The 17,125-nt window shown below is 33.6% G+C and overlaps 2 protein-coding genes across 2 annotated transcripts; both read right to left on the bottom strand.

Moving 5' to 3' along the window:
• Positions 1 to 4,833: 4,833 nt before the first annotated feature.
• Positions 4,834 to 5,589, bottom strand: LOC118070017 (secreted RxLR effector protein 161-like). The gene has a single exon (XM_035088456.1). The coding sequence runs from the start codon at positions 5,587 to 5,589 to the stop codon at positions 4,834 to 4,836; it is 756 nt and encodes a 251-aa protein (XP_034944347.1).
• A 5,033-nt stretch (positions 5,590 to 10,622) lies between these two features.
• On the bottom strand, positions 10,623 to 16,812 carry LOC118069695 (uncharacterized). The gene is made up of 2 exons (XM_035088016.1): positions 14,051 to 16,812; positions 10,623 to 10,675 (listed from the first exon to the last, which is right to left on the bottom strand). Exon 1 carries the CDS (start codon positions 16,622 to 16,624, stop codon positions 15,734 to 15,736), a length of 891 nt encoding a protein of 296 aa, XP_034943907.1. The 5' UTR covers positions 16,625 to 16,812; the 3' UTR covers positions 10,623 to 10,675; positions 14,051 to 15,733.
• Between the last annotated feature and the right edge of the window lie 313 nt (positions 16,813 to 17,125).

The raw sequence follows: 17,125 nt of genomic DNA, 5'->3' as shown, positions 1-17,125 counted from the left end.
AATATACATATGTAGCATAGGAACTACCTAAAATTGTTATAAATTTTTAAATTTTCGAAATAAATAAAAATAAAAATTAAATAATTTTTAACGTTGTTGTCTTGAGACCGCGCGCTCGGAGAGCGCGCGTTGTTTCTAGTAACCTTATTGAAAAAAAAAATTAATTTGGAAGAAGAAAATTTTTTTGGAAGTTTGGTGACTGTCTTCAAAATTCCAATTCGTCACCAAACTTCCATTTTGATCGTACGAAATGTTACCGAACTTCCACTTGCACGTATATATACTACTATATAAATTTCTGGTGTCTATCTGTCTGTTCGGGGTAAGCTCCAAAACGTTCAATTCGATTGCGACCAAATTTAACAGATATGTAGAGGGGGTTGTTCGGAAAGTTATATGCTACTTTTTGTTAATGTGAATTGTTTATAACAATTAAATTTGTTATAAACAATTGAAAACAGGATTTATTCAATTTGAGATCTTTCAACGGGAAATTTTTTCTTTTACTGAAACAATGTTATCCACTGTGTAAAATGAATATAAACATACTTCTTTTGTTCGTAACATACCATTTGTTGTAAAAGAACAGAAATTGAGTTTTACGATCATTTCCTTTCATCATCAGTAAGAGTGCTCCTGTAACTGGAGGAGTTACCCAGTGAACACAGAATGTAAATGTGACAGTCACCAAAATTCCATATCAATACTATTTGTTTTAATCTTCAATATCCGTTATTAGGTAAAAAATTAAATAACTAATTGTGATAAATCTACTTTTTGTAACAAATTTGGATTTTTCCTCAGTTATTCTGCTTTCCCTAGATTCTTGAAGAACAGAACTTATTATATTATATGGTTTTAACCGTATATCCGACATTTATCGTATTATTCTGTTACTTTTCTTTTTTTTATAGATTTCAAAATTTTTTTGGAAGTTTGGTGACAGTCACCAAAATTCCAATTCGTCACCAAACTTCCACTTTGGTCGCACAAATGTTACCAAACGTCCGCTTGCATGTGTATATATACATATATATATATATATATATGTATATATACTTCTACTGTTATTCAAGAGGAACGCTTCAACTTCATAGCTATAGATATTATATCAACGTTACTATGTCAGTAACACGGATGATTTGGTGATGTGAACTTACAAGTTTGTCCCCTACTAAAAATTGCTCCAACGCGCCTAAAGAAGTTTTCACTTCAAAAAGAAGTGAAATCCGCACAAAACAGGCATCTAGGAATGCCTGTAAAAACTGGCGCCAAGTCCACATTCAAGTAAAATTAGTATAAATGGAAAAAAGGTAAGATCAAAAAAACATGTGAAATCAAGTAAAACGCCAAGTTAGCTGCGTTTTTTTTCATAATTTTTTCCGAACTAGCAATGTACTATTGACTTATAAAATTTCAGTTAATTTTGAAGTACCAAAAAAAAAATCTTCAAAACCAAAAAACTATGGAACATGGCCCAATTTTTTAAATTCTTTCAACAGTTCCATATATTATAGTTCATACATAAGAACATTTGAAACCGAATTGGGCAGACTTTAATGACAAAATCCGAACAACCTCCTCTACATATCTGTTAAATTTGGTCGCAATCGAATTAACCGTTTTGGAGATTACCCCGAACAGACAGATAGACACCAGAAATTTATATAGTAGTATATATACGTGCAAGTGGAAGTTCGGTAACATTTCGTACGATCAAAATGGAAGTTTGGTGACGAATTGGAATTTTGAAGACAGTCACCAAATTTCCAAAAAAATTTTCTTCTTCCAAATTAATTTTTTTCCTAGATGCCTGTTTTGTGCGGATTTATGTATGTATGTATAATTTTCATAAAGAAAAATAAAAAAAAATTCTGGTGTGATCGGACTTGAACCCGGCTTAGCAAAATGAAAATTTGGCACTCTAACCACAGAGCTAATATATTATCTGGGAAGCTGTTTATGTTTACAAATCATATAATGCAGGCTTGAGTACGATGAGTTATGATAGAGCTCGCCAGCAAAGTGTCAGAACAAATCGTTGTCTTGATGATGTCATGTTATAACGGTTGGTTCTTTCACTCATAACGACACGAGACCAAATCGACTTACCGACCGTGATAAGTTATCTTCAGTGATAATACCGACCTCGATTGGCAATAAATAATCTTCAGCGATAATACCGATTTCAATTGGTGATAAATTATCTTCAGCGATAATGTTATAAATATCAGCAAAAAAATAACCATAGAAAAAAAAATAGCGGTGATGTGTCTCGAAGATGTTAGATGATGGGAAAAGGTATTAAAGTAAGAACAATTTCTGTTCCAAGCAAATTTTTTCTTTATTATTATAATGTATTCTTCTTTTTTATAAAAAAAATAATGATCCTTGAATGATAGTTCCCAAGTAGCATTTATCTACCTGTAAGAATCGAAATTATCGATTTCTTTGATAACTTTTTTCATATAAGTAAAACTAGAAAAACTAATCATAAAACAAGACTTACAGTATCATAACCATCATCATAGTCAGTGGAATCATCATCATAATTATTGTCGTCATCAATTGTTGGAGGTGAAGGAGGTAGAAATTCTATCTCACTATCCTCCGATGACACAGTTGCTGGAGAAGGAGGTAGAACTTCTACCTCACTATCACTGTCTTCGACAGTGATGATTTCCTGGCTTGGAGGTGGTGGCATGACGGAGATGTCTCCTTCTATCCGGAACCATATGACGCTACCGGGGAACGTTAGGCAGGTAGCCGTTATGCCACAAAGCGTAAGGGTAGCGCCTTCTATCCCTCCCGTCTCTTCCCAATGATCTTCAAGTGTCATTAGAATAATAATTTCTAGGAGGGTGATCGGTAGGTCGAACCAGGCCTCCGGGAAAATAAAAGTGCACATCTCTTCCTAAGAAGTAATAACGATTATGATAGATTTTTTTTTCAAACTTAAAAAAAAAAAAATTCCCCCACTTGATAAATTATCATTTAACAATTTATGAAATTCACAATTACACTCAATAAATAATCATATTAATGCATAAAAATTAAAAAAAAGACACTTTTTATACTTGAATGAAGCAAAAGTCACTACTTACTTGGTATGGTTTGATCAGTTTGACTGTCGAAAATAAACTAAATATTTTGTCCTATTCATCGTACACCATGGCTAAATGTTTATATTTTTCAAATAGGCCAATGGTGAAAAAATCATTGAACGATATTGATTTAAATCTATATAGAGAGGCCTTGATCACATCACTCAGCATCAAATTACAGATAGAGAAAAGAATTTGACAGCAAGAAAAAATTTTCACTAAAAAAAAATTTATAGATGACATTTTTTTCTTTTTTAATTATTAAAATAGCTTGTAAACGATCTCTACTATGGATAAATAATTTTAGACATATATTTTTTCGATTGGATTTTTAATTAAACTTGTTTTCTTTGTCGCTCATGCCTCTGCTATTTTTTTTTCCCCGCTCTGCCACCGCTTCCTCACTTTGTCTATACTTTTATTTTCCGCTAAGAAGCTGTGATTCATGCAAAAGTTGAAAAGGCTATGTGTCGAAAAATAATCGACTTATTTTATTTCATTTAGAAACGTTAATATTTGACTCAGTCGGTCGACTGCATCACATTTTCCTCACCCTTATCTCTTTTTCACTTTGTTTATACTCTCCTTCTCTGTTACTTATTGAAGTAAGATATAGTATATATTATGAATAATCAATTGTAATATTTCATTTACTGTATGAGTAAACATAACTGAACGGATTTTGAATGTAAAAAAATTATTGAAACGAAAAATTATTATCTTTTTTTATTTTATATTTTTTGAACTACGATTTGTAATTCTTTACGTTTAAATGTGTTCTGACTTCGAGTCGGCCGGACGGAAAAACGAAAACCTAGTGGACTGTAATGAATACGAGCAGAACAAAGAAAAAGGTTGGATGCTAGAAGGTTCCTTAAAAAAAAGTTCAACACCAAATTGTATGGGTGTTATAGTTTTTATTAACCAATAACACTTAACTTAACCAATAGAAATTAATAGTCACTAAAGTTATGTGAGTTGACTGTACATTTATTGTTCATACACTTATGAATTGTCTGCTGGTTATTTTTTCACCGAAAAAGGTCTCACACAGTGAATAGCAACAGGCACACTATACACCTGAGTTGTTCGAGTGTGTGATGTATGTGTGACTGTCCGTGAGGCACTATGGCGTCGACGCCAGTTCAGCTTCGCGCCCAAAGACACTACAACTGACTTTACTGGACCACTGGCACTGATGAGATTGATTATGATGTTTCAATTATGTACACGAGAGTTGTCTGAGTCTATTTGACCGTATTTTTAATTACCAAGGGTGAGCTGACTGCAAAAAACTGCGATTCGACTGCGAAAATTTATACAGAGATGACCGCGTGATTTGCCTGGAGCTAACTGACGCCACAAGTGCTCGACCGCGTGCTTGGTGGCGTCACTAGGGCCGTAGAGTTGCCTTCTGGGCCATGAGGGAAATACTTCCCGATGATTGGTCCAGTGAGTTGACTGACGCGCCGGTGGACAAGTCCGGCATTAACAATTTTCAAATATTCTGAGACTTGCTGACTTGGGGCCCTCTAAGTTAGAACAAAATGACTTCTTTAACGTTGGAAATAATTAAAAAAGAGTTGAAAGTTAACAACGTTTAATGTACGGTAAAGATTTTACAGAGAGTGCACATTAATGCCACACGTTAATACATGAAACTAAAAGTGACGTTTGGAAACATAAGTGAATTGATTGACGTTTAGTATTTCAACATCCTCCCTTAAACTCAAATCAACCCTATCGTGGAGGCACAGTATGCCAGTTTAGCATGTGATGTCGCTTTAGTGAGTGCATCTGCTACCATCAAGTCCGTTTGTATATATTGCACATCAATGGCCCCTTCAACAGTTTTGTCACGTACATAATGATGCCTCACATCTATATGCTTTGTTCTGGAATGATAGCCATCGGATTTCGATAGTTTAATAGAACTTTGATTATCGCTGTAGATAATCATTGCTTCATTCTTCAGTAGAGGCCAAAACGTTTCTTGTAGTTGCTTCAGCCACATAGACTCTTGAACACAGGACGACAAAGACATATACTCTGCTTCGGTTGTCGATAGCACAACAGTTGGCTGGCGTTTAGAACTCCAGCTAATCGCTCCTCCCTGAAACAAGAAGATGTACCCAGTACACGAACGTCGGTGATCTTCTGAACCTGCCCAGTCTGTGTCACAGAAGCCAGGAGTCATAGTTTCCTCTGCATTTTGTTTATAACTCAATCTATTATCTTCAGTACCTTTTAAATATCGCATAACTCGCTTCAATAATATCCAATGTGCCATTTCAGGTTTCTGATTGTATTGACTCAATAAATTTATCACAAAACTTATATCTGGCCTAGTAATGTGTGAAATATACAACAAGCATCCAATAATTTCTTGATAAGAGATTCCATTCAATGTATTTGATTCCTCAGATGTACTTTTTAACTTTGTATTGATATCTATTGGAATCTTAACACTTTTGCAATCAGACATGCCATATTTATTTAGTCCTTCTGTTCTGACTTGGTCTAAGGTACTCTATCGACGGCCTAACATTTTTCTCCCCACCGAATAATTAGATGACTCAAGGTCTCTCCTGCCAACTCATGTTCGCCAATTAGACAACTCTAATTAATTTCTAGACGTATATGTCCCTTCTCGAAGGGCCTAGAAGCTTCGAGAACGCAGAGGTTACGGGAAAAACGGTATGTATTAGTCAGTATTCGCCGGTTACTGCGAGTATTCGTACGTAGCTCGTACTCGGACGGCTCTTGGGCATCATCGGACGATGCCAACCCACAGACAACTCGTTGTAACAGTCAACTCGGTACCTGTGTACTAGCAGAGAGCTCACGCAGTCGAACTCTCTAGTGAAAACCCAGACAACTCCTCTGACATGGACTAACTCACCAGTTAATCATCTATAGTGATGATTGTGAACTCATCAGGCAGTCTACCTCTTAGAAGACATCCTCAGGAAGCTCATGTTGGTCCGCATCAGCACCTTCTAACAAAAGGCGCGAATGATGTCGGCTTCGACGCCTCACGGCCTCATGGACAGACACACACACAAGGTCCATACACGAACAACTCGCTTGTGTCTGTGTGGCTGACGCCAACACAATGAAACTCAGACTACTCAAAAAAATCAGGCTACTCCTGGTGCAGAGACCAGTACAGGAAAACTTACAACTTTCCTGTGATCCTCTACTTATCAGTCAACTCAGCAGTGAACTTTGTGTGAAATTTTCGTGAACTCAAGGCTGTACAGACAACTCAAAAACTCCTTTATTGTTTTTTTTCTGTTACTGTGATTTTAGTGTTAATAAATCGTTAACTGTTACTGTTAAATAGTGTCAGCCAACTCATTTACACCGTTCAAAAGTCCCGACTGTTCTAGCATCCAATCATCTGAAAAATACAGTCCACGAAGTCCCGACTTCTCACTCAGCCGACTCAAAGTCAGAACACCTTCTCTTATGTATTTTTTCTGATCTAAATGAATGACTCCATTCTCTCTGTCTCTTTCTACATGAATACCAATGCAATAATTTATATTTCCCAAATCTTTTATCTTAAATTGTTTTTTTTAACTTTTCTGTAATATGATTTTTGGACTCAATATTATTCGTCAGTAAAATTATGTCGTCGACATAGGTAGCTCGAAAAATATTGTTATTGTTGTCTACCATTTCATAATATATACAAGGATCTAACTTGTTTTGTAATAGACCTATTCCTTTAAGTGTAGAACTAAGCTCCTTATTCCATTGCCGGCTTGCCTGTTTTAATCCATATAATGATTTTCTTAACCGACATACTTGTTTACCATTCTCATACAGTGGTGGTTGCATCATGTAGATCTTCTCCTCTATGCCGCCTTGAAGAAAAGCTGATACTGTATCCATTTGACAGATGTCTAAATCAAATCTAACTGCCAAGGTAAACAAATATCTTAAAGAAGCGTACCTTATCACTGGTAAAAATACTTCTGTGTAGTCTACCCCAGGTCTTTGAAAACAACTTTTAATTACAAGCCGTGCTTTTTACTCCACTATCTCTCCATTTTCATTAGTCTTCTTTTTGTAAACCCATTTGCATGGTAAGAGGCGTTTGTTGTCTGGAAGAGTAGTAATATCCCATGTGTTATTCACTAATAATGACTGATACTCCTCATCCATTGCTGTTTCCCAGTATTCAGCATCAGAGCCCGACAAGGCTTTTTCAACATTTAGTGGATCTGAAATCTGCTCAACACACATAAAATTATTGTGTTTCTGATGAGATCTAAGGGTGATATTTCTTGTAAAGCTACCAACACTACTATCATCATTGAAACTGGGATAATATGTTTCATCATCAGTCATTATATTCAACACACAACTATTAAAAGATGAGTCAGTACTCGAGGGTGATGATGATTCATCTTGGGTCTCACTCTGCAGTGTATTGTCCACGGATGTCACCTCATCCTTTTCACTTACAGGAATATTGACAAGGTCTTTGGTAAGTACAGGTTACTGTGTCACATTATTCAATGAGTTTAGTTTCTTACCAGTCCACTTTTCATAGGGAGTTACCTCAGCCAAAACCCGTGATAGTGATCTGTTTATGACAAAAACTGCAGCAGTGACCGCCTCTGCCCACAACTGTTTATGCAGCTTTGCTTCAAATAACATGCACTTTGCTCGTTCCTCCAATGACTGATTCATCCGTTCCGCTACACCATTCTGCTCAGGCGTGTAGGAAGTACTGGTCTGATGTTTGATGCCGGAAGCTGCTAAAAAAACAGAGAATTCTTAATTACAGTATTCTTTTCCGTTATCGCTTCTTACTATTTTATTTTCTTCTCTAATTTATTTTCTACTTCTTCTTTAAATTTTTGAAACACTGACTTAATATCCATTTTGTTCTTGAGAAAATACACATATACTTTACGGGAATAGTCATCTATAAAGGTTATGAAGTACTTCGCACCACCTACAGATGATGTCTCCATCGGACTACATAGATCTGTATGTACTATTTCTAGTAATGCTTTTGCTCTTGAACGGTAATCGTGTTTGTTTAGCTTCACAACATGGTATGCAAACCGTATTAATATCTTTATTTGTGATAGTTATACCCTCAGCACATGATTCTAACCTCTTTACATCAACCAAATTTAAATGCCTCATTCTCGTATGCTATGTAATAATATCAGTCTTATTTTCACAAGCAACAGCATAAGCATTCACAGACACAGTGTTCAATTTATACATGTTATTGAATAGTCTTGCATTTGCTATAAGAATCTTATTGGCATTGTAAATATTACAGCCCATGTCAGTAAATTCCACTTTACAACCATTCTTGGTTAATTGACTGATAACAAGTTTACACTCAGCTCAGGAATATATAAAACATTTCTTACCTGGATCGGGCATTCATCCTTGCAAAAAATAGTTTAAATGTTTACATTACCCATATTTTGCACAGACACTGCATCATTATTAGCTACTTTAATTTGCTGAATCGGAGATGCTTGTATATCATACATCCAGTCAGAACGGCTCGCCATGTGCATTGTAGCACCTGAGTCAATGTACCATTCATCTTTATTTACATTGCTGTAAGCTGAAAAACGGTTTCGATTAGATTCTGAAGTCTTCTCTGTGCACTGATTTTTAAAATGTCCATATTTGTTACAATTAAAACAGCGAGGCCCTCTTCCTTTTCTCGTGGCATTGTTTTTAGAGGTATTCTTGTGCTTTGTAAATGACGCTGAAGATGCGGAAACTTTCACTTCCTGTAAAAGTTTTGTCTTAATGAAGTCTGATGAAATTTTGATGCCGGAACTTTCCAAACCCATGATCATCGGTTTATAATTAACAGGTTAACCCGCCAACATGAGTGTTCCCAACCATTCGTCATCAACTTGAAAACCGATATTTCGTAATTTATATGCGGTACTCATGATTTGATTCACATATTCCTCGACGCTTGCGCAGTTATCCAGTGGTATGCTGATTAAATCCATACTTCTCTTGATGACTGTGCATTTTTAATATGGACGTAGTTTATTGGTTCCACCAACAAAATGATTTTCGACTTGGCTTTTATATCTTGTCGATTTTGGTGCAGGGATCGACGCATTCCCACAAATCTTCATGATGAAGATAGGATTTCACCGCAAACTTCCAAGTAGAATAATTCTCCCGCCCGGCTAACTTTTCAATTTGTAGGTTAGTCATAGCCATTTTTCTCAGGGCGATTTTCGATGAAATTACGAAATATTTACTACTGTACGATCCTTTATTACACTAAATGTTAAACTTTTAATCTATGGGCCCATAACCTGTTGGAAATAATTAAAAAAGAGTTAGAAGTTAACGACGTTTAATGTACGGTAAAGATTTTACAGAGAGTGCACACTAGTGCCACACGTTAATACATAGAACTAAAAGTTACGTTTGGAAACATAAGTGAATTGATTGACGTTGTAACAAGGCGGCTGAGTCGATTGTCACTCAGCCCTTCAGCAAGTCGATACGTTATCGATCACTAGTTGACCTAATTCACCAATTGGGTCAAATTAATTTATTTTTGGCGGTGCTATTATCACCACGTGGCTAGCCGGCTAAAATATTCCCGGAAGGATGCCATTGTAGTGTTACCATTAAACGAGTAAGCACGTGGTGTCCACTCCTTTCAAGCTACAATCATTACGCTGCTTGAAACCTTGAACATCCAATATCATTGCCATGATGCACGTAAAATTTGTACACATGCCGAAAATGTAAAACGCAACTGAATAGTATTACGGTAAATCATCTATTTATATGTTCAGCCCGACTTATTGAAATTATAGCATCTAATTTTATTGTTTGATCACTACAACGATTGGCTATAAAATTGTATTTTGTAGGATTTTTTTTTGCATCACATGTAATTTTTGTTAGTCTGAAATGTTCAGCAAGAATGATGAAACATCACGCTTCCCCTTCTCAAGATATTTCTCGGAAAATCAGGCAAGAATTTACATGATCTCAGGGCTGATTTACAGCCTTGCATGTTCTGGAAGTTTTTAGTGGGGGATGATGAAACATCATGTAAACGTTTTATACGCATGTTTTAATTTATGATTGCATAAAAAATTGAAACATTCTGGATCCTTTGTTTGGAGGGGATGAATTGTATTTATACCTATGCAAGGCATGTTTAAAATCACTGATAAATTAAAACTGTAAGAAATACGTTGTGATACATAAATCAAACAGTAAGAATGGATTCATCAAGAATAAATAAAATTGCCAAGTGTGAGACATACTTACCAACCAAGAAGACGGATACATTAAAACCCTCTTAAACGTAAAAAATTACTGGTCTAAAAGAACTTGAAACTGTGTATGAAACAAAAGTTGTGGCAACAGTTAAAAATAGCTACATGATATTTTTACCTCCACGAACGGTGAAAATTTTGGAAAATCATAAAGAATTTGAAAAATTGGTTGAGTTGGCTGCTGACAACAGTTATCATTGTTGTACCATGGTGGAGCTAAGAATTCTTTTGAACTGATAGCTGATGATGAAATGTAATCTAAAATTTTACATGTCAAAAAAAAAATATAATGGATACAATTGATGAAATGTAAATCTTACGATAATCAATGTAATCTAAAAAAAATTTTCATGTCACAAAAATAATGAATACAATAAACAAAAAAAATAAATTTTAAACTATTGTTCTTTTGATTTAAATATTTCCCCTTTCGACATTTTCAGAAAATCGTTATTTAATATAATTTAAATTTGGTAATTGATATTCTCGAACTTTCAAGAAATTCTTTTTGGATTATGACAGTCATTACAAGGTCATCCAAATCCTATATAAATCTTATTGTTGCGAGAGGTTAATCGCAACCTGTCAGCTGGACAGGTTATAACGTGTTTGCAGCTATTAACGCTCAAACGACGCTCAAGTACACGTACTCGATTATCGCTCGTTCCTTCTTTGCAAATCCTAATCGTTTCAAGCTCTTGATAAATTCTATTCAGTTTCAATAAAGTTCAGTTAAGCTCGTAAATTGTTAATAAGTCATTGTTAACGTAAAAAATACTTTATTTTTGTAATAAAACTGATAGTTAAGCTCAAAAAAAGTGTCTATTGTGTGTGTGCACCTCTCCTGACCACATCCTACGGCGTAGCTCGAACGCTATCGATCTTTTAGCTCTAAATAAAACAACCCAATCAATAATTTTCGGTTCTTAAAATACACTTATTGAGCACGCTTTTCCATCATTGTAATTCTGAAGTTTGTCTAGTATAGTCAAAAATGAGTGCACCGAACTATTATTCTGATTTAATTAAAATGATGGAGGACGCTTATGCTCTTGTATCATCTTTAAATCGTGAATCTAGTTAAATCATTGATAAGTGGGTGCGAATTAATAGTGACAATATTACTACATTCAATAGACATTTGCAATCAAGTGGTATATCGGTTGGTGAAAAACAACGAATTCAATCGATAATTGCAGCACTCGCAACATTACATGAAAAATTCGTAAATCATTCAATCGTTGGAGGAAGCCTTCAATCAACAGAACAATTAATTCGATAGAAAGATTTAGAAAATGTTTTCAGGAATCGAATTCGCACTAGTGTTGTCATTAACTTGCAAATTTTAAATTAACGAGACTTCTTATTGAACACTGAAAAGCTGATTACCGAAAAGTCGACAAATATAGTGACAAGTGAGGGAAATTTAAAAGTGAACTTTGTCCTTGCTTGTAAATTCTGTAATCGAACAAATGATGAAACAGTTGTAGAGATGAAGTACTTTAATGTAAAAAATAAAGCAATTTTGCCGTCAACAGACATAAAAAAACATTTTTTGGAAAATGTTGTTGACGAACTACTAACAAAAGTCAAGAAATTGAATATCGGCAAGTCAATATCAATCGTTATCAACCTCTATCAGCTGAACAATCTACATTTATGTCTCTACCAAAATTCATACAACAAAAAAAAGCAGTACTAAATATTAAAAACAACGATCAATACTGTTTCTTTTGGGCTGTTACTGCAACTCTTTATCCTATTTTTGTGAATTCAACAAGAACAAGTTCATATCCTGATTACAAAAGTGTGTTAAAATGTTAAGGTATTAACTGTCCCACAACCTTACATGATGTTCCAAAATTTGAAAAACTCAACGATTTAGCAATAAATGTGTATGATTTAGATGACTGTACGTATGGTTTAGATGATAATTGTGAAATTTTTCCGATGTATTTAAGTAAATATTATAAAGTACATGAGCCATATATTCACCTGTTTATGGTACACAGTAGAGTAAAAGTAGAATGAAAATAATATTAATCCAGTTTTTCATTTTTGTCTGATAACGGATCTCTTAAGATTAGTTGGGAATCAAATTTCTAAAAATGCACACAAACTATTCTTATGTGATAGATGTTTAGGTCACTTTAAGATGGAAAAATCATCAAAAAGATTGTATCAATATGAACGATACGCGAATTACACTTCCGAAAAAAAGTCTTAAAATAGAATTTAAAAATTTTCATTTTAAAGAGCCTGTGCCATTCGCTATCTATGCTGATCTTGAGAGTATTCTTGAACCTGATAATGAAGGTAATCAAAAGAATATTCCATGTAGTGTAGCCTATTATATGCACTATACATATGACAATTCAAGATGTCGATTCAATCTTAAACGTGACGTTAATTGTATAAACTGGTTCATGACGAAGTTGAAAAAAATAGCTGAAACAGTCAAAACTTACCTAGAAAACGTAGTACCAATGAAACCATTAACATCCCAACAGTTAAACAATTTTCGTAATGCAAAAATCTGTCACATTTGTAATAAACCATTTTTACATGATAAAACGAAAGTACATGATCACTGTCACTTTACAGGCAATTATCGAGGCGCTGCTCATGTTAATTGTAATTTAAATTATTAAAATCATGCATAATTCCAGTTATTTTTCATAACCTCTCAGGATATGACTCACATTTTTTTATTAAATCATTAGCTACATCATTTAAAGGTTATATTGAATTATTACCTGTCAATAAAGAAAAATACATAGAATTTACAAAAACAGTTGATCAGGAAATTCCCCACGAGAAATAGTTGTTAAATTACGATTTATTGATTCTTTCCGATTCATGAGCAATAGTATTGAAAAACTTGCATCATTTTTGGATAATAACGCAAAATCAATTACCAAAAGTTTCTATCCCGAGCCAGATAAATTTCAGTTAGTAACTCGTAAAGGTGTTTTCCCATATGAATGTATTGACAGTTGGGAAAAACTAGACGAACGACAATTACCAGACAAAACAAAATTCTATTCGAAACTCAACGATTCGGACATTTCCGATGACAATTACCAACATGCACGCCACGTTTGGGATCAATTTCAACTAAACGCCTTCGGTGAATATTCAGATTTATATTTAAAAACAGCCGTTCTTCTGTTAGCAGACATTTTTCAAAATTTTAGACAACGTTGTATCTCTACTTATGAGCTTGATCCGTTACATGTGTGAAATAATAACGGAATTCATTGGTCTGAAAGCAAAAATGTACACATTTAAAATTGAAAACATAAAAGACAAATATAGTAAAGCAAAGGGTGTCAAAACTGCAACAATAAAATCTATAACATTTGATGACTACAAAAAATGCTTCCTTAATCATAAAGAATTATGTAAAACGGAATATCATATAGTCAGCAAGAAACATGAAGTACATACAATTAGTAGACAAAAATAAGCATTAAGTTGGGAAGACAATAAAAGAGTTCTTTTAGCACAAACAACTGATACACTTCCTTGGGGTTATAATTCATATCAAATAGTGTAAATAAATTATTGTAAATATGAAGTTTATGTAAAAAAAATAATTTGTAAGAAAAAAAAATATTATAAATTATTTACATTGGTTCATATTGAATTCATCTTCTACAAATAATATGATAAAATCATTGTCAACCTTAATGGTCTTTTTTTTTTCATCTTTAATTTCTTCCAAAGTTCGTTTATTAATTTTATCAAGATGTTTAATTGTTTCTTTTTTCTTTTTAATTTTTTGTTGTTCTTCATGAGTTAAAGGTATCCATTTGAAATTAGCAGTTTTATCTTTTGTATAACGTGGTAATTTTTGAGCATCACTACACATTTTGTCAGTCATTGCTTCTATCTCTTCAGCCAAAAACATTTTGGCAGTCATTGTTTCCAACTCATTAGTTAGAGACATTATAAATCTTCTATGTTAATCCAGCTATTGTGCGTTTTATCAAATCCTAACCACTTGACAAAAGCTTGATTACTACGCTTTTTCAGAACTTTTTCCACCAAATGAATAAATATCAGGATATTGAACTTTAGTCAATTCTTCTTGATAAAAACCTGCTTTAATCGGTTGGTCTTGATAGTCGATAAGCTTGTATTATTTAGTCTTTTCCATTTTTTATTGAGCTTCAAGTTTATTATTGTAGATAGTATGACGTAATTGTTTCTCATTAGCTGAAATAACATCAATCGGTTTTATGTTGATGGTTCTATGTTTGCTATTGTTATATGATGTTATCAATTTTGGTTAGATGTCTATCCATTTGTAATCACCTCGCCACGTAAATTGTTTCCACATTTGACTTTCTAACGTGCGAATAAATCGTTCACACACAAATGCCTCAAGATTACTGAATGTAGAGTACATTTTGATATTTTATCGTTTCATTAGTGCTTCAAATTCTCTATTGTAAAATTCTTTTCCTCTATAAACATGAAAAAATTTTGGCACCCTTTTTTGTAATAGAATCGATTTCATTACATGGGCTACATCTTCACCATTTTTAGATTTTGTGGGCACAGCCCAAGCGTATTTTGAAAAAATATCAATAACAGTCGATAAATACTGATGACCTTTATTATAAGATTTATATGCTGTCATGTCAACTAGATAAGCTCGCCAAGTTTTATCAAGTCCACATATATCAACATGTCGTCGTTGATAATTTCTTCTAACCGGTCTATGCAGCTCTTCAGTTATTATTTTTTTCTCCATGTTCATGATGCTGCTGATCAAGATATTTCCGAATATTTTCTTTCAATTGTTTAATATTTTCAGCTTGTTTACGATTTGCTTTTTTCAGTAAACGTAATCGATCTGACTCATACAGTTCAATTGTTTCATTCAATTCTTCTTTCAGACGTTTACGATGTTCTTGTGATGATTCAATATGTTGCTCTACTTGAACATTAATTATTTTGATTTTTTCTCTATTTTCTCCAACAATTCTTCTTAAATTTGCTACAGTTTCGCGTAACAGACGTAATTCCATTTCAAAAAATTTTTTTAACATCGTAATCTTTTTTTCAATTACTCCTAATGATGTTGCATTATTCAAATCTACTGGTTCAGCGAGATTACAGAATCTCTTATGATCCATGTCAAACTATTGATCCACAGTTAATTCGAATCCTTCACCAGGAGGCCCACGAACAGCACTTTTCACAACATCTTTCGCTTACTGTCGTCCGAAAACGCCAACACTCATTTTTAAACCTCTCACTTCAAAAGTTTTTCAAAGAATGAGTAGCTGTGTGGAATACATCAGATTAATGAATGATTTTAGCTTTACGCAATTTCTCTAAAATTGATAAAATTTCGTTAGTATGACTGAAATTTCCAGCAGTTTGAGATGCAATAAGTAAACGAAGTCGACCTACAAGTTCATTAGGATCATCCCAATAAATATAATCGGTAGGATAATTTTGTTTATGTTTAATCATATATTGTGGTAAACTCTCCCCACTTTTTGGTATATATTTACTGATGATGTCGGTAAATTTTTTTAAATTCTTATCTACTCTGATACTTCTGTCAGGAAGATAATGCTTTCGATAGGCGTTTGTCATACTGATAATTCCGTCGTAAGTGTTTTTATCTTCTTTTGTTATTTTTGATTGATCAAGTGAATTCATAAATAATAATTCCAATAGACCAGAAGTAGTATTGTATTTTTTATCACCAATATAAATAAAATTATTGTCGAACCTGACTTCAGAATCATCCATCATCAGTCGATTACCTTTTAACTTTCGTATGCCATACTTTGTATCTAATTCTTTGGACAAGAGCTTAGAATCGAACATCTTCAAATACGTTACTACAGGTATGTCTTTAATAGGAGTACTTTGATGGGTAATTGTTGCTGTTGTATAAGAATCATCATCAGTTATTTCATAATCAGGTGTAAGGCTTTCTTGTTTGCTTTCAACTTCTTCTTTAGGTTCTTCTTTTTTTATTTTTATTTCTTGAGGTTCCTCTTCAATAAGTTTTTTATCAGCTAATTGTTTAAGAGGAGTCACCATAGGTTTAAATATTTCACTCATGATTTGTTGAGTCATATCTCTTCCAATCAACTTATGCTTTTGGCGTATTGCATCACTAGCTTTCGCTCTTTGATGCAATATTTTTTTTTCTTGTTGCAGCTTCGTGGTTTTCATGTTGACACTTTGACAATCACATATATGATGTACAATTTAATGTATTCACCATAAATTTATACTCATAAAGCAATTAAATCCTCTTTTATATCGCCCATTATTGAGATCACTGTCTTTATCAATTACCAAGAAGCCATATTTATCATTATTCCAGCACATTAAACATGTAAAAATAGATAAAACTTGCATGGAAGCATCCAGTACAGAAAACATGATTTATTCACCTTTTAAAATCTGTAACTTTTTTAATATCAATATTAAGAAATAAAAATTGGTAGACAGATAGAGAAAAGTCTTATCCATAAGCCTGTCTGATTGAAATAATTAAAAACCGCAAATCGGCTCGCGGGCAATTCTGAGAGCATCAATTTTAGAGAAGAAGCTAGAATAAAAATGCATTTTTTCACCTTTTAAAATCTATAACTTTTTCTAATATTAATATTAAGAAATAAAAATCAACAAAGTAATAGAAAACAGTCTGATCTATAATAGTCTGACAAT

This window comes from Chelonus insularis, unplaced genomic scaffold, assembly GCF_013357705.1.
Source record: "Chelonus insularis isolate UGA/USDA-ARS -01 unplaced genomic scaffold, ASM1335770v1 contig_111_pilon, whole genome shotgun sequence".
In the NCBI taxonomy this organism is placed as follows: domain Eukaryota; kingdom Metazoa; phylum Arthropoda; class Insecta; order Hymenoptera; family Braconidae; genus Chelonus; species Chelonus insularis.
Note: the sequence above shows the minus strand (reverse complement) of the source record. Positions and strands in the feature narration are given on the sequence as shown.

Bases quoted from the DNA above. Each gene is read 5' to 3' on its own strand.
- LOC118070017 (XM_035088456.1), bottom strand. From the start codon at position 5,589: ATGTCTGATTGCAAAAGTGTTAAGATTCCAATAGATATCAATACAAAG.
- LOC118069695 (XM_035088016.1), bottom strand. From the start codon at position 16,624: ATGAAAACCACGAAGCTGCAACAAGAAAAAAAAATATTGCATCAAAGA.